Here is a 26432-nt window from a genome sequence, read left to right as displayed (position 1 = left end):
TGCCATTATTTTTTTGTGACCAAATTAACCACTGCCAAGCCCAACTCCTGAAAAAAAAAACCCACACCATAATTCCTCCTCCACCAAATTTCCCACTCAGCACAATGCAGTCCGAAATGTACCGTTCTCCTCTCCAAACCCAGACTGGTCCATCAGATTGCCAGATGGAAAAACGTGATTCATCACTCCAGAGAATGCGTCTGCACTGCTGTAGAGTGCAGTGGTGACGTGCTTTACACCACTGCATCCGACGCTTTGCATTGGACTTGGTGATGTATGGCTTAGATGCAGTTGCTCGGCCATGGAAACCCATTCCATGAAGCTCTCTGCGAACTGTAAGTGGGCTAATTGGAAGGTCACATGAAGTTTGGAGCTCTGTAGCAACTGACTGTGCAGAAAGTCGGCGACCTCTTTGCACTATGCGCTTCAGCATCCGCTGACCCCTCTCTGTCAGTTTACATGGCCTACCACATGAGTTGCTGTTGTTCCCAAACTCTTCCATTTTCTTATAATAAAGCCGACAGTTGACTTTGGAATATTTAGGAGCGAGGAAATTTCACGACTGAATTTGTTGCACAGGTGGCATCCTTTGAGAGTTCCACGCTGGAAATCACTGAGCTTCTGAGAGCGGCCCATTCTTTCCCAAATGTTTGTAAAAACAGTCTCCATGCCTAAGTGCTTGAATTTATACACATGTGGCCGGGCCAAATGATTAGGACACCTGATTCTGATAATTTGGATGGGTGACCAAATACTTTTGGCAATATAATGTACCTTCATATTGCTTTTCACGCACCCTCTTTATTAACCAGAAGAATTTCCTTTTGTTGCCATTTTTCTTCTCAACGTGCATGCGGATGAAAGAAAAAAATATCGGTATTTTTCAAAGGCAGTATAGTACCGTTTTCAATTCATTAGTATCACGGTACGTTATCAGCACCTGTATACCGTACAACCCTAGTGCTTCAATACATAAACCTTTCTATTTACAAACCCGGTTCAAGAACCTACTAAATTCGTAAAGTGAGATTCCGCTGTATCATATGGGGGACAACTGTACAAGAAAGCTTCCTCAAATAACCACAGCAACATTGATAGCCAAAACTGCGACTGTAGATTACCCAGAACTTAAACCGGGGGGGCATAATGTCTGACTAAGCTCCACTAGCCCTCATTACATGAGGGATAAGACACACTGTTGTCCGGCCATGAGGCGGGAAGGTGAGTGTGGGCTGACTGCCTGCGCTGCTCTGCACATGCCAACTGTGCGTCCCTGTCAGCTCAGTGCAAATTGTCTTTCTCCACCATGTCCACTGATCTGCTGCCAAGGGCCTGAAGCTCTCCTCCGCACTCTCTCTACGCCTCCTGCTCATTCTCACCTCTCCTTATGCCCCCTCTGCTTTATCAAAAGCAATTAGAACCTAAACCTGGTTAAAAAACAGGGATGAAGTTCTTAGTCTATGTACTGAATGAATCACTGTAAAATTAATCAATTCTGGAAAATGGTACCATCAATTACAATACACCCTTTATAACTGCACGAAAATATTTCAGATTGCTTTTATCTTATATTAATATTTCACTTGTCCATTTTATTTTCATTTAGCCCCTCTCTGACCTTCTGCATTGTCTATGAATGGTGAATAAAAGGGACTGTAAAAGTCAAGCAGGTTCTCTCTCCTCTCTTGTGCTTTCTGTCAAGTACTTCAACTGGGTTGCTACGGAAACCGCTCCATCTGGACAGTCTGGCCATTTTTCTGTCAGCATTGAAAATAACTTAGTTATTGTCCTTTGTCTTTGGCTCTCTTTTGAAAAGCCTGCAATGCCTCAACAGCGACTGTGAGAACTAAAAGACAATATAACGTTAGGTTGATCTTTTTAGTTTGGCTCAATTCTGTACAGAATCGTTGTATAAATCAAGCCTACAGCATCTCTTTTGACATTTACTTGCATGATTGGTCGTTTATCACAGCTTTGACTGGGCACTGAGTAGAGGTGGGGAAATAATCTATTTTCAGATGCATCGCAATTCGGACATGAGCGATTGTAAAACCAATTGGTGAACGTCAATAATCGACTAATTATTTATATCAAATAAAGTAATGCAGGCAGTTCTAAAATTTGGCTGACCGCAGTGAGCCACCTCACCGAGAGATCGGACCAGCTCCTTTATTTTAGGGCACTTATGTTTCAGTTTTGCACACATTTTCATTAATTTAATAAATGTAAATAAATAAATGATAAATGGGTTATACTTGTATAGCGCTTTTCTACCTTCAAGGTACTCAAAGCGCTTTGACAGTATTTCCACATTCACCCATTCACACACACATTCACACACTGATGGCGGGAGCTGCCATGCAAGGCGCTAACCAGCAGCCATCAGTAGCAAGGGGTGAAGTGTCTTGCCCAAGGACACAACGGACGTGACTAGGATGGTAGAAAGTGGGGATTGAACCCCAGTAACCAGCAACCCTCCGATTGCTGGCACGGCCACTGGGAATTAATTCAACCGTTTCTTACTACAAATGTACTGTTTTTAAAAGTTGCAAGTCATGAATGCCTATTCGTCTTAATGAAATCTAACAATAGATGTCCAGCAACTTTTTGCATGTTAACATTAAGAAAACGGAAATAATGATCATTGGTCCTGCTCGACACTGACACCTATTTTATAATAACACCTTAACATATGACAACAAATCAATTGTACAAAGCGACTCAGTAAAGAATTTCGGTATTATCTTCGACCAAACTCCCTTGTTTTAGTCACACATTAAGAGTGCTACTAAAACAGCCTTCTTTCATCTCTGTAATATCGCTAAAATACGTCCCCTTTTGTCCATCAAACACTGAGATCATTATTCATGCGTTTGTTATGTCTCGTCTCGATTACTGTAACGTATTATTATCGGGTCTCCCTATGTCTAGCATTAAAAGATTACAGCTGGTATAAAATGTGGCTGCTAGACAAGAACAAAAAAGTTTGATCATATTACACCTATACTGTATATACATTTATACATACATACATACATACATACATACATACATATATATATATATATATATATATATATACTGGCTCACCTGCACTGGCTTTCTGTGCACTTAAGATACGACTTTAAGGTTTGACAACTTACGTTTAAAATACTAAACAGTCTAGCTCCATTCTATCTTGCTGATTGTATTGTACCATATGTCCTAGCCTGAAATCTGCGTTCAAAGAACTCTGGCTTATTAGTGATTCCCAGAGCCTAAAAAGGTCTGCGGGCTATAGAGCGTTTTCTATTTGGGCTCCAGTACTCTGGAATGCCCTACAGGTAACAGTTAGTGATGCTACCTCAGCAGAAGTATTCAAGTACATCCATTCATCCATTTTCTACCGCTTGTCCCTTTCGGGGTTGCGGGTGGTGCTGGAGCCTATCTCAGCTGCATTCGGGCGGAAGGCGGGGTACACCCTGGACAAGTCGCCACCTCATCACAGGGCAAGCATTCAAGTCGAATCTTAAAACTAATTTGTATACTCTAGCCTATAAATAGACCCCTTTTTGGACCAGTTGATCTGCTGTCTCTCTTTTCTGCTTTGGCCCCCTCTCCTGCCAGGAAAGGTTATCAGGTGATAACAGATCAGCCTCCACGGAGGAGGCACTGGCTGTTTCAAGTCGGCACCCAGGATGGACCACTCCTCTTTGCATCGGTTGGTGTCGTCTGCGGTCCCTTCCAAGGTTTCTCGTTGTTCCCATTGGGTTGAGTCTTTTCTTGCCCTGATGTGGGATCTGAGCCAAGGATGTCGTTGTGGCTTGTGCAGCCCTTTGAGACATCTGATTTAGGGCTATATAAGTAAACTATGATTGATTGGTTGAAAAATGTAGACGTCTGAGTTTGAATGGTTAAGCTACAGAACAGATTCCAGCAGTAGACAAGCCGTCCTTGGTTTAGGACTGGTGGATTGGTTTGTAAAAACGAGACTCCATTGAGAACTTGCTACACATAGAATGAGGAAGGACAACTTCACCCAAGCTCTTCCACCCTTCATCATGTGTCCCAAGCTCAAGGCAGACTGCCTCAATGGCAGTGAACCAAAGACATGGAAAGCCGCTACCATGGAAGTGAAATCAATTATAAAAACACTCAGAAAGGGGAAAATCCCAGATCAAAACTGGCTGCATTCCCGGTCCAACCCGCTCAACCGCTGCGACCATCAAAGATTGCGATGGCATCTTTGAACACGTGACTTATGAACTAGCCAGTGATACATACATATTTTTTACAGTTTCATTTAATTTTGTGTGTATTTTTTTTTTTTTTACTGTTCTGTCCATTTGGTCTGTGTGATGGACATAGCAATTAGGTATGATTCTGTCACTAGAAATCTACTTAGAACACACCCTAGGAACGGAACTCGCTTGTAATATCTGACAATTCTAAGATCAATTTGTGATTACTACACATTCTGGTGCAATGCCATGGGTATTCAAGCAGCTGGTACATGGTTAAGAAATAAGTTTATTGTGTGGTAATTTTTGGCGTGAAATATGCTTTCCTTCATTGACAAATTGAGCATGACAAACAGTTTTTGACCACAAACATGAACTGTTACTGTCAGTCATGGCTGTCACCTCCGGTGTTACAGTCTAACTGGTTGATTTGTGTACTGTACTGTACACAAAGTGCATCTTGACAAGACCGCAGCCCTTAACTTAATTTATGTTTCTGGTGATTTTAGTCTTATCAGGGTCTGTGCTGTGCTGCTGTGTATTGTATTGTGTTAGTTCATTGTTTCAGGTTTAGAAAGCCATGATGTATGGACATTATGACCATATGTTCTCCATTACTAATTCACTTGTTACTATCACAAGACTTTATGAGTCCATTAAACCGAAGAGGTTGGGAAGTGTCCACAGCACAGAAAAAATAAAACATACCCAGCCAACCTATTTACATTGGCTAGAAATTAGCAGCTTTATAGCTGCTAATTTGTAAGTGGAAAAAAGGCAGTGTTTTTGTGTTTTTAAGCTCATGTGACCACAGTCTGATTAATAACACTGTCATTTGTGCGCCTGGCCTTACTTAAAGCTTTTAGTTTTGAAAAACCTTCCGATATCTATGCCAAGTACCTATTGTTTTATATATTCTAGTCAAGTACAAAGACAGTGCCATCTGGTTCCATAAGTCTCGTCTTCATTGTTCATACGACACCGTCATATTATCCACTTTAACACTAACAAATGTGTTCCTCTCATAGCTTTGGCAGATAAAATGGATTGGCATGACAAACCTTCTATATAACAATGTCGTTTATAAAGAGATTGAACAATTTTGGTTCCAGTATTGATCCCTGGCGTACACCACAAGATATATTCAAAGCTACAGACGTATATATTTGCTTAGCTTTATGTATTGTTTCATGTTAAGTTAATCAGCTTCTTACCCAGTTCAAAACATGTCTTCTGCTGCTTTTTTGTTCTACAAAACCCAAAACCAGTGAAGCTCACACGTTGTGTAAATCGTAAATAAAAACAGAATACATCCATCTATGCATTTTCTACCGCCTGTCCTTTACGGGGTCGCAGGGGGGGCTGGAGAATACAATGATTTGCAAATCCTTTTCAACCTACGGTATATTCAATTGAATAGACTGCAAAGACAAGACACTTAACGTTCGAACTGGAAAACTTTATTTTTTCCAAATATTAGCTCATTTTGAATTTGATGCCTGCAACATGTTTCAAAAAAGCTGGCACAAGTGGCAAAAAGACTGAGAAAGTTGAAGAATGCTCATCAAACACTTATTTGGAAAATCCCAAGGGTGAACAGACTACCGTATTTTTCGGAATATAAGTCGCAGTTTTTTTCATAGTTTGGCCGGGGCGCGACTTATACTCAGAAGTGACTTATGTGTGAAATTATTAACACATTACCGTAAAATATCAAATAATATCATTTAGCTCATTCACGTAAAAGACTAGACGTATAAGATTTCATCGGATTTAGCGATCAAGAGTGACAGATTGTATGGTAAACGTATAGCATGTTCTATGTTATAGTTATTTGAATGACTCTTACCATAATATGTTACGTTAACATACCAGGCACGTTCTCAGTTGATTATTTATGCGTCATATAACGTACACTTATTCAGCCTGTTGTTCACTATTCTTTATTTATTTTAAATTGCCTTTCAAATGTCTATTCTTGGGGTTGGGTTTTATCAAATACATTTTCCCAAAAAATGCGACTTATACTCCAGTGCGACTTATATATGTTTTTTTTCTCCCTTATTTATTATGCATTTTCGGCAGGTGCGACTTATACTCCGGTAGGACTTATACTCCGAAAAATACGGTAATTGAGAACAGGTGGGTGCCATGATTGGGTATAAAAGCAGCTTCCAAGAAATGCTCAGTCATTCACAAACAAGGATGGGGCGAGGGTCACCACTTTGTCAACAAATGCGTGAGCAAATTATCGAACAGTTTAAGAACAACATTTCTCAACGAGCTATTGCAAGGAATTCAGAGATTTCACCATCTACGGTCCGTAATATCATCAAAGGGTTCAGAGAATCTGGAGAAATCACTGCACTGAAGCGGCAAGGCTGAAAACCAACATTGAATACCCTTGACCTTCGATCCCTCAGGCGGTACTGCATCAAAAACCGACATCAGTGTGTAAAGGATATCACCACATGGGCTTTGGAACACTTCAGAAAACCACTGTCAGTAACTACAGTTTCTCGCTACATCTGTAAGTGCAAGTTAAAACTCTACTATGCAAAGCGAAAGCCATCTGTCAACAACACCCAGAAACGCCGCCGGCTTCTCTGGCCCAAGCTCATCTAGGATGGACTGATGCGAAGTGTAAAAGTGTTCTGTGGTCTGACGAGTCCACATTTCAAATTTTTTGGGAAACTGTGGACATTGTGTCCTCTGGAACAAAGAGGGGAAAAAAGCATCCGGATTGAAATAGGCGCAAAGTTCAAAAGCCAGCATCTGTGATGGTATGGGGGTGTATTAGTGCCTAAGGCATGGGTAACTTACACATCTGTGAAGGCACCATTAATGCTGAAAGGTACATACAAGTTTTGAAACAACATATGTTGCCATCCAAGCAACGTTATCATGGACGCCCCTGCTTATTTCAGAAAGACAATGCCAAACCACCTGTTACAACAGCGTGGCTTCATAGTAAAAGAGTGCGGGTACTAGACTGGTCTGCCTGTAGTCCAGACCTGTCTCCCATTGAAAATGTGTGGCACAATATGCAGCCTAAAATACCACAAGGTAGACCCCAGACTTTTGAACAACTTAAGCTGTACATCAAGCAAGAATGGGAAAGAATTCCACCTGAAAAGCTTCAAAAATTGGTCTCCTCAGTTCCCAAACGTTTACTGAGTGTTGTTAAAAGGAAAGGCCATGTAACACAGTGGTAAAAATACCCCTGTGCCAACTTTTTTGCAAGGTGTTGATGCCATTATATTCTAAGTTGATTATTTGCAAAAGAAAATTACGTTTTTCAGTTCGAACATTAAATAACTTGTCTTTGCACTCTATTCAATTGAATATAAGTTGAAAAGGCTTTACAAATCATTCTATTCTGTTTTTATTTACGAATTACACAACGTGCCAACTTCAATGGTTTTGGTTTTTGTAATTTGTCAATTAATATTCTATAATTAACTGTGTTAAATGTTTCGTTAAGTCCATTAAAACTGCAGCTGCACACTGTTTATGATCTATTCCATTGGTCATTTTCTCCGTTATTTCAATTTGTCATTGATGTTGAAATGTTAGCGACGTATCCGTTTGTTGCCCGCAAGCGTTCCACTTTTATTTATCTAACTTATGTCAGTTGTTAACATTTACATCACAACCTTAAAAATATAATTTTTTAAAAGAATTTCGAACAAAAAAAAATGTGCAGCACTTTAGTCATTTGGAAATTAAAACTCTCCATCATGGACTCACTCAACCTGGATGAAGAGATGTCGACAGCCCAATATAAAAGATAGAGGGAGGGAAACAAAGTAAGGCAGTTGGCTTGTTATCAGTCGGCCCCAAAATGGCCCTTTAATTAAAAGCAGGAGGTAATGAACACACTGGGGAGTCTGATTAGCAGCTAATGTCTCTTGCTGTGAACTGATGGGGTTCCCTGCCCTGCCTTTGAAATCCTCAGTTATTGGAATACTGCTGTGTAAAGTAAGGGACCAAAGCTGAACATACACCAGCGACCACTGCGAGAGTCTTAAAAACTTAACCAATACCGATCACTATGTATACTCAGCGGGCTTTTTTTTGTTGTTCACATTCCGACTTCTCTCTCTTTGAAGTAGGTGCTGGGGATAGAATTTGCTTATTGTGTTCCAAAGTGCAGGACCACATTGTTTCCTGTGTGAACTTTGCACCAGCAATGGCCAAATGTGCATTTGATTAAATGGATGAGCAGTCACGCAAACTGAACAGAACTGAAGACAGTTACTTCAACTCTACATTTGCATTCATCGCAGACAATTATTTATAAACGAGCAGTTTGGAAATAAACCAAACAAAGAAACATCTGGTTGAAGTGACAATGAAGATAGGATGTCTTCAACACTTTAAAAACTTAAATTCTTCTGAAAAGGTGTTCAAAAGTTTGAACCATCTTTAAGGTTTTCTCCGGAAGAGTAACTGTCAGGTCAAATACCCATGTTGGACAAGAGTCTTACACTACACGTTCTAGTTCGTCTCAAAAGGTGTTTTGATGGGGGGTGAGATCTGAGCAAGATATCCCAAACAAGCGTTCCACTTTAGCCGAGAAGTTGCAATTTGTGGATTTCGGGGACTTTTGCTGGGTTGCATAAGACGTCATGTCCGCTGTTCTTCTTAGCGGCTTAATTGACATGATGGTCAACCCGCTTGAGCGTAACATGAATACAAGTGAGAGTGACTATAGAATTTGAGCAAAAAATGCCGTATTGCTGTTCCGTTCTTGGGTGTTCCAATCATTCAAACAGCGATCACTTTGTAAAATCTTGATTTAAACATTTGATTTGTTTGAGAAACTTCATGTGATGCAATAGAGTTTATTCTTTACTATATTAGTAGTGTTTGAGAGCAGAACTAAACGTCAAGAACGGACAAAAGATCACATTAGCTGTGTTCTTTTGTGGTTGCTATGCCTAAATATAACTACCAAGACCTAACCTGACTCTCGCCAGATCCTTATCGTTCGCTGAGCTCCACACAAGAATCTGGGAGTTCTCAATAGGAGATGTATTTCAGAAGGCGTGGCCTTGTAAAAAAAAATATATATATGTAATTGGATAAACCACTTGTCCGTTATCTTGAATGACGTGCTACTTCAACCACTCACATCGAAATCAACCCGTGACGCTGATGAGAGCAATGCTGGGAAATCCAAACCCCATCGGAAGAAGAGCCAAAACATCCTTGCCACCAATAAATGCCTTCAAAACCGTTCTCTGTTCATCTTTTAAATAATTAATATTCGATCGATGTAGCAAAACAGTTGCAATAGCAGAATCAATGTCAGCACATGACTCCTCGCTCCGTGCCGCCATTGTTGTTTGAATCAAACAGTCCCTTCGGCGCTACTTCACATCTATAAAACCCTGCCCGGCGATCCTGATTGGTCCATTATTTTTCGCTATCTGGAAGGAGTTTGCAATGCCCTCGAGCTCAGACCCTTGTGTTGAGCACAGCGAACTACAAGAGTCTGGCGAGAGTCAGGTTAACGAAGACCTGCTTGTGCAAATAAACTAACGTCATGTTAAGTCCTAGTAATAAATATTGTGATTGTTGGTCCAATCAATCGTATTTTCATTGATGAATTTCATACAAGAAACTTAAAGCTTAGTTGCTGTGCAGGAAAGCCAAGTGTACAGGTACGGTTTGTTAAATCCCCCTTTGTTTGTGTTTTTAGTACCCCCAGGTGTGCACGGAATGGAAAAATAACAGATAAGTTATCGGTTTGAAAAAAAAAACTTGCACAATCCCAACTTACAGTATATTGTGTAGAAATGGATGGATGTATTGTGTAACATGTATTGTTAATGGGTTCAAATCAGCTATCATACCTTCCAGAAGTTGTCAACCTTGCCGTAGACTAGAGATTGATTTTGTCTCTTGACATCGTCGATGTGCTTGATGTCACTGGCATTGAGGTGCTGCTCCACTACAAAGCCCAGGAAACTGTTGTCGGGTGTGTGAGCTGTCACAAACAAAAGGTAAAGATAAGTGATTCATTTTTGAACAAATAAGCCAAAGGAAAAGATAATTCTATAATGGATGTCTCAAACTTGCGGCCCTCGGGCTACACAGTATATACTTATATGTGTGTATATATATATATGTTAGGTCAGGAAAAACACAGAGGCTATTTCATCCCTACAAGCAGGGAAAATCCCCTGAAGAACAGGGAAACCTGCGAAACAGGCTTGTATGGATGAAATAGCTTCTGTGTTTTTTCCTGACCTAATGTATATCAGAATCAGAATCAGAATAGTTTTATTGCCATTGTTTGAGAACGGGTTCACAAACTAGGAATTTTTCTTGGTGCAATCGTGCAACATAAAACACATAACACAGATTTGGTAATAACAAGAGCTGTAACTGAGCTGTCAGATCTTGTTATAGACTTAGAAGGAATTCAAAAGTGCTACTGTTAGGAGTTATTGTTCATGTGCCTGATGGCCGAGGGGAAAAAACTGTTCAGGTGGCGGGAGATGTGGGTCTGGATGGTATATTCCGCTCTATAGAGCACACTGTATAACCCGTGCCAGCAATCGGAGGATTGCTGGTTACTGGGGTTCAATCCCCACCTTCTACCATCCTAGTCAAGTCCGTTGTGTCCTTGGGCAAGACACTTCACCCTTGCTCCTGATGGGTGCTGGTTAGCGCCTTGCATGGCAGCTCCCGCCATCAGTGTGTGAATGTGTGTGTGAATGGGTGAATGTGGAAATACTGTCAAAGCGCTTTGAGTATCTTGAAGGTAGAAAAGCGCTATACAAGTATAACCCATTTATCATTATTTATAAACCCCAGAAACCTCGACTATATGTGTGTGTGTGTGTATATATATATATATATATATATACAGTATATATACATATATACATATATATATATATATATATATATATATATATATATATATACACACACACACACACACACACACACACACACACATATATATATATATATATATATATACAAATATATAGTAAACAACTTTTAACTATCTTATCTAATGATGCAAAAAAAAATATATATATATATTATCACACATTCCAACTGTTTTTCTTAAAGTTAAAACAAATAATAAAATACTTTCTTGACTTATGATTTCAAAGCACTTTATCCATCAAATTAGATACTCTAAAAATTATATAGAATTTATGGTCAAATTTGAATGTAAAAAATGTATTTTTGCATTTATAGTAATACACTGTAAAAACAATAACCAAATATTTTAAGGTAAAAAAAAAACCCTGGAAGCTCAGTCGACAGAATTCTAACGTAATTTTTCTTTCTGTTTGCATTAATAAGCCGTAAAAAAAAAAAATTCTGGCGACTGAGCTGCCAGTTTTTATCGCAAAATATACAGATTTTTTTCCTACTTTGTATTCAAAATTATATATAATAATCAAATGCATAGGCAATTGTGTAACAATATCATTAGGCAAATATTACTCAGTTACATAACTGCGATGTGGCCCTCAACGAGCTTGATACCCCTGGTTTAGTGTAATCGCGGCCTACTAATAGTTAAATATATTATAGCAATCTTTAAATCCACTAAAAAGAACGACCGAAACACAACAGTTACAGTGAAACAAACACACATCGGGCACCACAAAGAGCAACTTCCTGTAAGCAAGCGGAAGTGTCTCTGACCATCTCCTGGGGAATTCAGCAGTAAACGTTTAATTTTCTTGTTTTTTACATTCAACTTTACATTTACACTCACTCAATGCCTATCATAGCTCTGGGTCACCATAGCTGCTGGTAGAAGCAGTTAATACATTTAGTCACGGAGCTCAGAAGTGAATACCCAACTCTACCTCCAGTGGCCCCCAGGTTTATTGAGTTTCAGACCCCTAAAATAAAAGTGAGTTATCTAGGAGAAACTATTAAAGATGGCTTTTGTTCCGCGTTATATATTCAACATTGTGGCCATAAAACAATATGATTTAAATACATATATTACATTACCAGGCATGTGATTTGAACTTAATAGATAGATAGATAGATAGCACTTTATTGATTCCTTCAGGAGAGTTCCCTCAGAAAATTAATGAAAAAAGTGAAAATAAGCCGGGGGTCTGGGGGCCGCAGATCCCCAGCCAGGTCCAGGTTGGTGCCCTGGTGGGGGGACAAGGGGGGCAACACCCCCGAAGCTCCTGGTTTTTTTTAGCAATTGGAGATGCAAAAATTAGCCAAAAAAAAGCACCATATAAAGGTGATTTTGTGTTTAAAGAATTGAAAAATGATCAACAGAGTTGAGATAAATACATACCCCATTCATCCAAATGAATCACTATGTCTGTTTCAGTCACTACGTTATTTAGTCACTACAGTAATTACAACTTGTGTTCACATCCACAGGAACCACATGGGTTAGCCTACTCTATACAGTATTTACAACCTTACTAGTGTTCACTTCACAGCCACATATGGATCATCTAGTTATTTACATTATTTACACATTACTTAGGTTCATTCAAACATTACTTTGGCATTTTTGCTTTGATAGCAAATGGGCATTCCTGGCAAAATTCTGAGCAGCTTGTATTATTTTTTTCCTGCTTTTGTGGATTCTGCCTTGGATTTTATAGCCAAATTCTCTCTCTTTGACTCTACTTCTAACTGCTCCAAATGCAAAAATCATAAAGAGTACAGACAATGTTTATTCTATTAGCTAACTTCCTTTATCTGAATAGCCATTTGTGATTTATAGCATGAAATAACAAATATATTGCAGTCATGTTGTTTATGTTTCAAAATAATTCAACTATTCAATGTCAAAATATAAACATTAGAAATAATGAACAAAATGTCAGCTACTGTATTGTTGTAAAACACCAATGAAAATGACATTTAGCATTTAGGCTATACTTTAGCAAAAGTCATCACATGTCTGCCACAATCATGTGTGATCTTAAATGTGTATTCCACGTCTTCCATGTCGAGAGCAGTTTTGATTTGGTCTTACGTGGTAAACAACTCAAATGAATGTGTTGGCCATTGTTTTATCCAGACGCATACATTTGTCCAAATGTGTCCTAGTAGACGCATTGTGGGTTTCCTGGACGTCGTCTACATCGCTAAAAGAACAATCCAAGGAAGAGAATCCCTCTGCCATCTTCCACTAGTTTTTTTTTAAATATCTAAATCACCCGCTTGAATATTCCCTCTTCTCTTCTCCGACTCTCTCGTTGTCATTTGGGATGTCTGTTGTGATTTCCCTTCCTGGTTCCATGACCCGCCTTATCTCGCCCTCTGATTGGCCTGTCCCTAATATTTTGACCTAATCTTAACCAATCATGACTCATCATAGTAAGCCAACCACCCAATTATGGATGTTCTTATACATAAACCAACCAATCATCATTGATGTTTCCCGTATATTTTGTCCCCTGCCTGTAGAGTTGCTTGGTTACGTAGCTTCGATTTTTAAGTTAATTATTTTTAATGGAAAACCGTAGTTTTTACCCCTGGATTATCAAAAACCGTACTCATCATGGGAAAACCATAGTTGTTGGCAGGTATGGCAAAGAGACGGATTAAGATTTAAACACATATTGTAGGTCGAAAAAAAACGAAGAAAAATGGAAAATATTTTTTTATATTTTGACAGAGATAAAAAAGACGGATTTGCGACTATAGATGGAAAAATCACATGCCTGTCATTACATTATAAAATAAGTGTTCGGCACACACCAACTCCACAGAGAGATGAAGATTCCTGAACAGCAGAACTCCAGCAGCACTAATTACCATCTTCCATTCTCCTTGCGCTGATGATTTGTTACTATGTGACCCATGACAACCAGGAGCATGCCAAGTATGAAGCCTAGGGCTGGCTGCTCCACACTTTACTGCCATGTGCCTCCTAACACTACAGTAATTTGAAGACAAGGCTTTTGAAGTTTACGCTGAAATTAAAGTGTGCAAAAAAAAAAGAAAAAAAGAGATGAATTGTCCAAGAAAAACAAAATGCATGCCATATCATCCCTTCATTTGCTGTGTGAAAGCAAGCAGTAAATTAGGCCAATTTCGAGGGGGCTGTTTTTGCTGTGGATTTGTGGTTGGTGCAGAACCCTGCGGTGCTGCTGTGGCCTGAGCTAACCAAGCATTGAAGCCAATTAAGGTCACGGCAAAAGAATTTGCTTCTGTAAAGAAAATAATAACGACTGGTCTACTGTGGGGATAGCAGCTGCAAACTCAAATCCCAGTTGAACACACATTTTTCTCTGAACAACAAAGCGTATGGCGCCATAATAGGTTTCTGTTACACTTGCACAATGATGTTTTTGGACATTTCTCAAAGGTATACTGTCAGCTGCCACACTTTTCCACACAACAGCTTGACACACTTTCCTGTCTGGACCCGTTGACTGAAGCGAAACGGCACCCAGTGATCTCCCTGGGCAGGATGCCATCCGTGCAAGTGTTACGCTATCGCGGCGAACGAGCTTCTTCTTCACGCTGCATGTGATTAAAAATGTTTGCAGATCAAAGTTTGTTCACTTTACCCCCTTCAGATCTTGTCCCCGTTTGTACGTCCTAGCCTTACACGGCGGAGTCTTTTATCTGCTCAGTGGTGTGATTTATGGGGTCTTTGCGCCGTGCGTGGAGGACAGCGCACAGGAAGCTGGGAGGAGATAAGAAGATCTGTCGCTTCAATTTGTTTGGAAAGTGCTTCTTATGGGTCCCTTAACTTTATAAAGCTGCGTTACGTAAACGACTGACCCTTCAATCTTCTGTCAGCGCTTGAATGCCAACAAGGGTACATTGTAAATCAAAAGAATTGGTATTATTTTCATTCAGACTATGCTTCACTGAGAGTGGATAATGCCAACTCTCCTACTGTATATGATGCTTTCATTTGTGCTAAGCCATTTAAATGAAGTCCTATACTGTAGGTGTTTTATTCCTTACAGCAGACCTATTCAGTTCAGTTCAGTTTAAATTTATTTGTAACATGCATACAATACAATGTAATGCATCACACAATTCCAGTTGTTTCATTACAGCACGTCCGAAAAGGAGTAGGAAGGAGCAGAGCTTATTTAATCCTACCCCTTTTCATACCATTGCAATTTTATCCAATTTCCTTGTTCTCTGTAACAGAACAGTGAACAAATAAATTATACATAAATAATATACCATAGTAAGCAAACAAATATTAAATACATAAATAATCTTTGTCTCAGTAAAAAAAAAAGAAAAAAAAAAAAAGAAAAAAAGATTCAAGATGTTCATCATAATTCTTGTTCTGTGTACTTTGTGAACGCTTGTAGTTTGAACAGTCTCTTAAACTGAATCATATTGATGCTTTGTTTGATTTCTTTGGTTAATCCGTTCCATAATTTATTTCCACATACCGATATACTAAAGGTTTTAAGTGTTGTACAAGCATACAAATGTTTTAAATTAGATTTTCCTCTAAGATTATATTTCTCCTCTTTTGTTGAGAATAATTATCGTACATTCTTAGGTAGCAGGTTATAGTTTGCTTTATACATAATTTTAGTTGTTTGCAAATGCACCAAATCGTTGAATTTCAATAATTGTGATTTAATAAATAAAGGGTTTGTATGTTCTCTATATCCAACATTATGTATTATTCTAATTGATCTTTTTTGTTACACAGTTAGTGAATGAAGTGCACATTTGTAGTTGTTTCCCCATATTTCTACTCAGTAACTCAGATATGGTAACACTAGTGAGCAGTAGAGAATATTAAGTGTTTTTTGCTCTCAAACATGTTTTGCTTTATTCATTATTGATGTGTTTCTTGCTACTTTATGTTGTATATTTTTTACATGAGATTTCCAAATCATTTTATCATCTATTATTACACCCAAAAATGTTTTTTTTTTTTTTTACCCTTTCAACTGGTGAAACCATTCAAACCATGGCTGCCCATGTATGCAGTACTCCCGCCACCCCGCAGAGGGCAACAGCGAAGCATGTGTCACAAGCGGCAGTGGGTGAGTAGAAGAAGATGGCACTACCAACCCGGAAAAAAAAAATCAAAATAAATTGCGAATATCTGCCTTTTAACAGCGACTGGACAACAACTTTTAACGACTGGTCTTTTGTGTTCGTGGTCATGTTGTTTTGTGGCTGTTCAAAATTGGTTAAATACATGTAACGCTAAATTTCACCAGCAGAGGGTGATAAAGCTACACTTTAGGTTTAATTGTGTTATACCACATGTGTGCAATGTTTGCTGTGTGTATTAACACTAAACTTTAAACACAAAGGACATTAATTATGTAAAATAAACAATGGACGTTGTACTTTTGTTTATATTTTCAGTCTTACAAACCTAAATAAAAGAAGACGTATAAAGAAATACGATTGAGGAACAAAAATCATTCAAAAGAAGGAACATGAGCCATCAACAAAATGTAGCTTCTGTTTCTTCATGCTGTTAACTATCTGTCTAGATGCACACGCTGGAAACGAGTAGCGAGGAAAGAATCATGAATTTATTGAGAGTGCGGTGTGAAAGCTGATGTGTTTACTTTGTAAATAAGTAAACAGCCTCAAAGGAATATAACATGCCGAGGCACTTTCGAAAGAAACTTCCAAATTATAATGTCTGGCCGCTGAGCCCTTGGGCTCTTGAGACTGTGGCCCTCTTCATTTTGTAGTTGAATAGCCCTGCCTTACAGCATCAGCCATTAAATACCAGGGATGTGAGCACCCTTTGACAAAAAAGAGGAAAATTGACAAAAAAGGAACATTTCTATCAGCACAAAGTGATACCAAGCAAAACTTGAAAAAACTTTTGAAAATCAAGACTACATTTCCTGCAATTGGGTGCATTTCTACACTATATTTTACCTCTAGTTTTATTCTTATCTACCAACCTCTTTAAGCAGTCTGTTTGACTTTACATGTCCCATGTAATGTATCGTATAATTTTTTATATTTTTTTCAGTAGATCATTTACCAACATTATTATCATTGAATAATGTTGGTAAATGATCTACAGGGATATAACATGAGTGTAAAAAAAAGTTTTCCATTTGGCAACTCTATCCTGTAGCCACGCCCCTTTGGATAATATATTTCATGTGCTGTGACCTCTGTTGATAATCCGTCACGTCAAAAATTATACCTTCCCGCTGTCTACTAATAAATACTCTAGAACTAAAACTGGTTCGGAACTAACAGTGTTCGAATTATAATCATCCAAATAATTAGCAGCAAAGTGGACAGCCGTCAACGTTGCGGTTTGGAGAGTGAACAAAAGCGATGACAAAGTAAGCTAGCTAGATGGTTAGCTAACTAGTAAGCTTGTTTCGGTGCTCCTGATCGTCTCCCCGTTCCGCAACCCAGGGCGGTGTTCAGGGAAGAGGAACATCCTGTGGCTGAGGCAAGCATTCAACAAATTTAGTTTAGATCATATTTTTATTGATATTTCATTAAAAAAACCACAGAAGTGATATTTTGATGCGAAAATAATGTTTAAAACTGCTAATTTTTGCGCTTTTGAGTAAATCCGCAGTTCAACTGCAGATTGTAGCAACTTACCGTATTTTCCGCACTATAAGGCGCACCGGATTATTAGCCGCACCTTCAATGAATTACATATTTCATAACTTTGTCCACCAATAAGCCGCCCCGGATTATAAGCCGCGCCTACGCTGCGCTAAAGGGAATGTCAAAAAAACAGTCAGATAGTTCAGTCAAACTTTAATAATATATTGAAAACCAGCGTTCTAACAACTCTGTCCCAAAATGTACGCAAATGTGCAATCACAAACATAGTAAAATTCAAAATGGTGTAGAGCAATAGTAACATAATGTTGCTCGAACGTTAATGTCACAACACACAAAATAAACATAGCGCTCACCTTCTGAAGTTATTCTTCATTCGTAAATCCTTCGAATTCTTCGTCTTCGGTGTCCGAATTGAAAAGTTGCGCAAGCGTGGTATCCAAAATGGCCGGTTCCGTCTCGTCGAAGTCATCGGGAGTCAGTGTCGCTGTTGTTCTGTGAATCCTGCCTTCCGGAAAGCTCGGACCACAGTTGTGACCGAAATATCTGCCCAGGCATTTACGATCCACTGGCAAATGTTGGCGTATGTCGTCCGGCGCTGTCTGCCCGTCTTAGTGAAGGTGTGTTCGCCTTCGGAGCTGTGTGAAAAAAGCCACCCGGCCTCTTCGCGTAAACTTCCCTTAACCACTCGCTCATCTTTTCTTCATCCATCCATCCCTTCGAGTTAGCTTTTATGATGACGCCGGCTGGAAAGGTCTCTTTTGGCAAGGTCTTCCTTTTGAATATCACCATGGGTGGAAGTTAGCATGGCAAGCTAGAACCACAGTGAAGGATGACTTCTCATTCCCTGTGGTGCGAATATTCACCGTACGTGCTCCCGTTCCACAGTGCGGTTCACAGGAATATCAGTTGCTGTGAAATACGGTAGTAATCCGTGTGCGGATGGAGAGATTGCATCTTTTTATGAACCGGATCCTTTTCGCTTAGTAGGAGCCATTTTGTGGTCTTTACAGATGTAAACAGGAAATGAAACGTACGGTGATATCCGCGCGTTTTTTCTTCTTCTTCCGGGGGCGGGCGGTAGCTTACAGTAGAAGAAGAAGCGCTTCCTGTTCTATGGGGGCGGGTGCTTACCTTGGCGGTTGCTTGCGTAGAAGAAGAAGCGCTTCCTGTTCTACCGGGAAAAAAGATGGCGGCTGTTTACCGAAGTTGCGAGATCGAAACTTTATGAAAATGAATCGTAATAAAGCGCACCGGGTTATAAGGCGCACTGTTAGCTTTTGAGAAAATTTGTGGTTTTTAGGTGCGCCTTATAGTGCGGAAAATACGGTACTGTGGAGTCTGGAGTCTTTATCAATGACACAGCCAATACTGAACACAGGTCTTATTACCGAAAACTCATCGTACTTTCTGTAAGTTCATCTTTTATTATGGAAGATGTTGCCAGAATGCCTTCTGTTTGACCGAAGTTCAAAGCCAACGTACCTTCTTAATTGAAGTCGAAGCCAAGTGTGAGTTGGCTTGTCACAACAGAATACGACTTCAAAGAGCTGTAGGCTAAAGTGGAAGGAGGCCAGCATTCAACTATAGAGCTCCGGGTCATGACGTCACACTTTCCGGCAAGCACCACGTGAAATCAAAACAAACGCCATATTTGCAGGAAAAAACCCCCGCAAAAGATTTTTTACGGGGGTTTTTTACTTTTTACGTGTCTTTCTCCATCCATCCATCCATTTTCTACCGCTTATTCCCTTTTGGGGTCGCGGGGGGCGCTGGAGCCTATCTCAGCTACAATCGGGCGGAAGGCGGGGTACACCCTGGACAAGTCGCCACCTCATCGCAGGGCCAAGGCAGATAGACAGACAACATTCACACTCACATCCACACACTAGGGCCAATTTAGTGTTGCCAATCAACTTATCCCCAGGTGCATGTCTTTGGAGGTGGGAGGAAGCCGGAGTACCCGGAGGGAACCCACGCAGTCACGGGGAGGACATGCAAACTCCACACAGAAAGATCCCGAGCCCGGGATTGAACCCAAGACTACTCAGGACCTTCGTATTGTGAGGCAGATGCACTAACCTCTCTGCCACCGTGAAGCCCCTTGTCTTTCTCAATTGTTCAAAATACGGTAGCCAGACATTGTGCGCCCGGATGCCAGAACAAACAAGGCGATGGGAAGGGGAGAATTATACCGCATTCCCAAAGATACCAAAAGTGGATTACAGCCATAAAATATGCTAAAAGCGAGCAAAAAACTGATCGTAGGAGTCCTAGTACAACAGATTTTGTCTTTGTGGTGCACACTTTGCATTAGGTATGGAATATAACAATTTCTGCACTATAATATGTATTTCATTATCTGTCATTATGTTTTATTCTATTATTATTGTTTATTAAAGGCTAGTTAGACCCAAGTGATATGACTGATTTTGCAGGCAAGCTAAAACACAGAAGTTAAATACTTGTGCTGTGTCATCTCATGGCATTCAATCCATCACAATTGGACTGTTTGGGTTGTTTTAGAAGACGTTTCGCCTCTCATCCGAGTAGGATTCATCAGTTCGTGCTAATAGACTTAGATCGGTCAGATCTAGTCTAGCGGCTGGTGCCAAAACCCTTACATTTAACTTGAAAATGGGGAGTCGGAGCTGGGAATGACGCCACAGCTGAGTTGTCAACGTTCCAGTTACAAGGGCTGAAATCAAGAGGGCCACGTTCCACAAACGCTATTCTTGCGCTTAACTTGTCTGAACATAAACAACTTATGGGAAAATATGCACTCTTTCTACAACCTTCAAACACGGGGGATGAAGAAGAAACACAGATGCTAGTGCTAGCGATGTACAACGTACATACCACATGAAATAAGTACACTACTCTATAGTAACGTTACCACATATAAACGTCCAACAATACTTTGTATAAGGCTGATTTACTGTAGTGCAAAAAATGTAACAATGATAAGTGCTAATAAGTTATTTAAGAAGCAAATATTATTGTTTAGATCCAGAGCAGCCATCTTTGAAGCCAACTAGGGGATGGTGAGAATCTCCAACTTTCTGAGTAGAAAATCCGACATCGAGGGGCGTTCCAGTTGGAACTTGTGACTGGGAACTCGGAAATTCCGACTTCCCAGTACAAACGGAACGCACCATTGTTGCTTAGTCAACTGCTGTATGAGGAATTCACAGCAAAAAACACATCAGTGTTTATAATTATTTGTTAAATGTTTTTTTGAATGCTAGAATCCTGAAAGTGAAAGTGTATTTAAAGGGAATAATCAAATCGACTATGGCGCAGGTGTCAAACTCAATGACCGGGGGACAGATCTGACCTGCCACATCATTTTCTGTGGCCCGCGAAAGCCTGGAAATAATATGCGTCAATGAAGTACTTAATTTTTTCTTACTAAATGTATTTCTTCTTTTTGTTTTGACAGAAAAAAATACATGTACTGCATGTAATTGTATATATTTTAAACTTTATTATCAAATGTAACACATTCTATTTTAATAAATAATTTAATTACATTTGTATGAATTTACTTTCTCTTTTACTTATGAATGAATCTGTAATAATAATGTTGTTAATGTAAACAATGTAATGTTAGTTACATTTGTATGAATTTAGGTCGGAAAGTATTTATAATCTGTAATTATTATTCCATCCATCCATTTTCTACCGCTTGTCCCGTTCAGGGTCGCGGGGGGGTGCTGGTGCCTATCTCAGCTGCATTCGGGCGGAATATTAATTATTATTATCTGTAATAATTAGTTTTAGTTTTGTGTTTCCTAATAATGCAATAAATATTTTAAAAAATGTGCTTGTTCAAATAAAAATATATATCTGACTTACGATTTTAAAGCAAGCCATCCATAAAATTGTACACTGTAAAAATGTGACTAAATGGGTTTTATGTCATGTCTAGAGGGCTCTAATAATGCTAAAAAAAACTATTAAGAAGGCCGTATACAGGTTTTTTATGCTCCAACTATGAAAATATTTGATTCATTAATAAGAATCTTAAATGTATTTACCAAACAATCAGGCCCGGAACAAATCAGACATGATAAACTAAGGATTACCGTACAGTAGGGAAGAGATTCATATTGCTCAATTCCTAGGTGGATGTCGCCTGGGAGAAAGGTAAACATTTTGCAATGCCGTCTGCTAAAAAAATTGACTGAAAGCGCCACTTAACATAGCAACTGATGCTGTGGTCAAAGTTGGAATTGCCACAAAACAAATGTTTAGATATTCAACACTCTACTGCCGTCTGGCGGCTAAAGTGGATAGTGCACCCCCCCAAGTCGTCATGTTTCATGTGTCAGGTAAACCACGAAGAATGGGGCTATGTGAATCTCCTTATATAATGCAAGAAACAGGGTAGGCACTGCTTCTACTCTATGAAGAAAACAACAAGTCATTGTTTTTAAGGTTCTCGTGTTTTTCATGAATGGTTTGGGTGTTGATGTTAGCTTGATCTGTCATCTGATAGCTTAAAGTCATTCATGTACAAAAATATGTCATGGGAATGATGAAACGATAGCAGTAAAACTGGAATTACCGGTTTCATAGCCCTCCTCCTTTGTTGGGGGGGTTCCCTCTCTGCGGTGATGACTTCTAAACATTGTACCACCCGTGGTCATGTGTTCGTATTGTGATCATTTAACCCTATAACTGTGGAACTGACACCTCACATGATCACAATGGCCAGGAGCACTACCACACCAAGTGTTACCAATGACAGGGAACATTATCATTGAAGGAGCCTCTTGGGTAAGCATTAAATTCAGAAAACAAATCCCCCCAGTTTTGTTCCCCTTAAACTGACCACTGCCCTAATCTCATTCTTGGAAGTGATGCAATTCATGGATCAAATACTGAGCTGAACTATTGTTCACTTGTTTAACCAGCAATATCATCTCACCCAGTGATTCTGAAGTGGATTTCCTGCAGCGTGGAGACAGACAGATACCGTATCAAATGGACAAAAGGCTTTTTCAGGTGCAGCAGTAATCTGTTGAGCGCCACACCTCACCTCCAAACGCAGGGTTGCGGGGCAACGTTTGATATTTTCTACACAATGGGAACACGTTCAATAGACCTGGGGACTTCTGATTGTTTCTCTCTTCTATTGTGCCCACACATCCACCTCAGAGAATGTGCTTGGGTAATGTGACAGTACGGAGAATCTCTCCTTACTCTACAGGATGACATAAGATGGAGACATTTTAAGATGGAATCCAGAATGCAAATAACAATGTTCATTGTAATGACTGACTTGTACTGAGAGCATCGCTCTCAAGGTCAACAACTTGATCTAAAGTTAAATCACTGGGTGTTGAACCTCTTCTGTTCATAATTTCCATGGACAGAATTTCTAGGTTCAGCCAAGGCATTGAGAGAGTCCAGTTTGGGGGCCTTAGGATTTCAGCTCTGCTGCTGGCACAGATGATGTGGGCCTGATGGCCTTGTCAAGCTATGACCTCTGGTGTTTACTGGAGCCGAGTGTGGGGCTTCTGGGATGAGACTCAGCACCTCCAAATCTGAGGCCAAGGTTCTCAGCTGGAAAAGGAAGGATTGCACCCTTCAGGTTTGGAACCAGGTCTTGTATCAAGTGGAAGAGTTCACAAGTTAGGCTGGACAGGAGAATCAGTGCGGTAATGCGGCCACCGTACCAGACAATCGTGGTGAAGAGAGAGATCTGAGCCGGAAGGCAAAGTTCCCGATCTACCGGCCGATTCAGGTACCCTTACCTATGGTCTCAAACTTTGGTTAAGAGCAAGATCGCTGGTATAAGTGACCAAAATGGACTCACCCTTAGAGACAGGGTGAGGAGCTCGGTCATCTGCTTCTGCTATTATGCATCAAGAGAAGCCAATGACTCGGGTATCTAGTGCGGAAGCCTCCCGAAGTAGGCCCCCGGGCTACAGTTGGGACATGCTGGAGGGATTATGTCTCACAGCTGGCCTGGGAAGGCCTCTGTGTTCCTATGGTGGAACTGGAAGAGGTAGCAGGAGACTGCTGCACTCACAGCCCCGTATGAGCGGAAGAACATGGATAGATAAATGGATGGGTGTGCAACTTGCTGAGGTGAGTGGTGAGTCATTCTCCATCCTACCGCCTGAAACACTCATTTGCTCTACATCTCAGGAAAAATGTGTCATTTTTAGTCGCGTAAACGTTTTTTTGAAAACTTGTATGACTATTAACAAAAATGTAGCCATTAAGATAGCTATCAGAAGCACCCAAAGGCACTGGTACTGTGTGGCTCTCGGTCTACTTACGGAACATGGTGTTAAACTGCTGAGGGTTGAGGTTCCACTTCCCCCAGGGTGTCTTGTGCCCTTTGGACTGCGCATAATGGGCGTGATTGAACTCCGGTTCGGTCCCAAAAGAATCCAGCACCCTCAACATACACCTGTTGTAGGACAAAAACAAGTCTGTGTGTAATCAATGCAAACATGAAGCTACCTAACATTTGTACAATTCCAGTACTGTTTATCCTGGTCCCAGCTGCGGAGAAGCTGTTCCACTTAGTTAGGGAGGTAGTGTACACCTTGGACTGATCACTGGCTGAGGAGAGGCAACATGGGCAAGGACTGGGAGTCGAGGTATGCTCCGTAAACCACCACATTACTAATACATGTTTTCAATAATAAGACATCTTTTGTTGATTATGCAAATTGAAAAACAAGCATACACTACAGCACTTTTTAACCAGGGCTTTGTCAGAAGCCTATCTGTTTTCCTGTGGATGCTATCCTGCATGTATCCACATGGTCTCATGCCTGTTATTCTCTTGTTAGATACTACTTTGGCGCATCTCCACCCATTTTTTTTTAACATAGTTTTTTTTTTTTTGGACACTGGCAATATCTTAGTTAATTGTAGTAAATTGGGTTGCGGGCTAAAATTCAGATTGTTTGTGTAGCGAATACCAGAGTGAACCTCATAAGATCCAACCAAAATATCCGGGATCTTACTCGCTAGCATTAACTTATAGCTATAGTTCGACATAACTTAGTTTTTGCAACTATGGGAACGAAAAATTAAGTGTGAAGGACATTGCTTGAGAAGAAAAAGTAGATGATATTAATTGAATTAAAGAAAAAATTAAAAACAGCAGCCAGCTTGATGAAGTGGTTCGAGTGTAGCACTGCTAGTCTGCACCACAACGAAGCAGGATGAGTCAAACGCCAGCCAAGGACCATTTATCTATGAAATTATGCAGAAGCTGCTGATGACGTGTTTGACGTAGAAAAGGTTTGACAGAGATACTGTAGAAGTCCATTTGCCAAGGTAAATGTTGCATATCATTATTACATTACTTCATAAAACTACTGCAGTTGTTTGTACTCCCTTCTATTGCATTTTTTCCCCATACAAAACTTAATAATCTAAAAGTTTCTCAAAGGCATGTTACATGTTAAAATTGTGCTGTTTCGGGTGGCCAACCAATGATAAATTTGTTTCAATTATTTTCCATAGGCAACTGTTTCGTAATACACACTTTTGAAGTTACGAGCTGTGTCAAAAAACTAATGAAACTTGTATCCTGAGGTACAACTGTACTTTATATAATTTTTCTCTTGTCCTCTCGGCGACACCTTTTTTTTCTACAAATTTTGTTTTGTTTATCCACTGCTAGTAATATAGTATGGTATTTGTAATCAAAGTTTTTAAAATCTAGTGCTTTGAATTTTCTTTGTGGTCCAATTATTCAGCGTAACTGTCATGTTGACAGTTTAGCCCCTACAGTTTGCCTGATTTAATTTGAAGCCAGATAAATCCTGTAATTATAACCATGCGATATGTTTAAAGATAATTCAAAAAAACAATCAAATTTGAGAGTGAGTAAATGTTGGAATAATTTAGGTCTTTGCAACACACTGATTGTCTCCTATCCCAGGCAGATGGTGTGCAGCTGGCTGCCTGAACTGTGAAAGGCCCTATGAGACATGCAGTATTCACCATGAGCACGGTCCAAAACTGAAACAAGAACAACAAAAACACGTCCTCTCTCAATTGTCCCTGCAGATTTCAGACAACAGATGGTGATGTGACACTAGGGCCGATGTAAACATGGTTTAACACAGAAAAATGTCTTTTTTTAAATGCCCATGATTAGCATTACTTAAATGGTAAATGGATTTAACTTGTGTAGCGGTTTTCTACCTTCAAGGTACTCACAGCGCTTTGACACTATTTCCACATTCACCCATTCATACACACATTCACACAATGATGGCGGGAGCTGCCATGCAAGGCGCTAACCATAAACTATCAGGAGCAAGGGTGAAATGTCTTGCCCAAGGACACAAAAGACTTGACTGGGATGGCATGGCGTAAGCTGGTATCGAATCTGGAACCCGCAAGTTGCTGGCATAGGCGCTCTACCATTCAAGCCAGGGGTGCACAGAATATTATCAGGCCCATATGAGGAGATATGACGTCACACCAATAAGCCTGATATTAGAAAATAGCTGTGATAACCATGAAAAAAAACGCACCAATGAGGCGAGATTACCAGTACTGTGCTGTAGGTGGGTTAGGGCAGTGTTTCTTAAACACAGGGCCAGGACCCATTATTAGGTTGCCCAAAAACGTTTCACTTTTCCACCACTTGTGGCAGTAATGACAATCTCAAACAAATAGAATAATTCTGAAGCTAAGGTC

The 26432-nt window shown here is 39.9% G+C and overlaps 1 protein-coding gene across 1 annotated transcript in view; it reads right to left on the bottom strand.

Annotated features, from left to right (window-relative positions):
• mgat5 (alpha-1,6-mannosylglycoprotein 6-beta-N-acetylglucosaminyltransferase) overlaps window positions 1-26432 on the bottom strand; it is a 176882-nt gene that overhangs the window by 45241 nt on the left and 105209 nt on the right. The window contains exons 10-11 of the mRNA XM_061984969.1: window positions 24041-24174; window positions 10082-10215 (exon numbers count right to left, since the gene is read on the bottom strand). Of these exons, the coding sequence (XP_061840953.1) occupies window positions 10082-10215; window positions 24041-24174 (268 nt within the window). The remainder of the gene's footprint in view (window positions 1-10081; window positions 10216-24040; window positions 24175-26432) is intronic.

Source organism: Nerophis lumbriciformis, linkage group LG23, assembly GCF_033978685.3.
Source record: "Nerophis lumbriciformis linkage group LG23, RoL_Nlum_v2.1, whole genome shotgun sequence".
Lineage (NCBI taxonomy): Eukaryota > Metazoa > Chordata > Actinopteri > Syngnathiformes > Syngnathidae > Nerophis > Nerophis lumbriciformis.
This window is presented reverse-complemented; position numbering and strand designations above follow the sequence as displayed.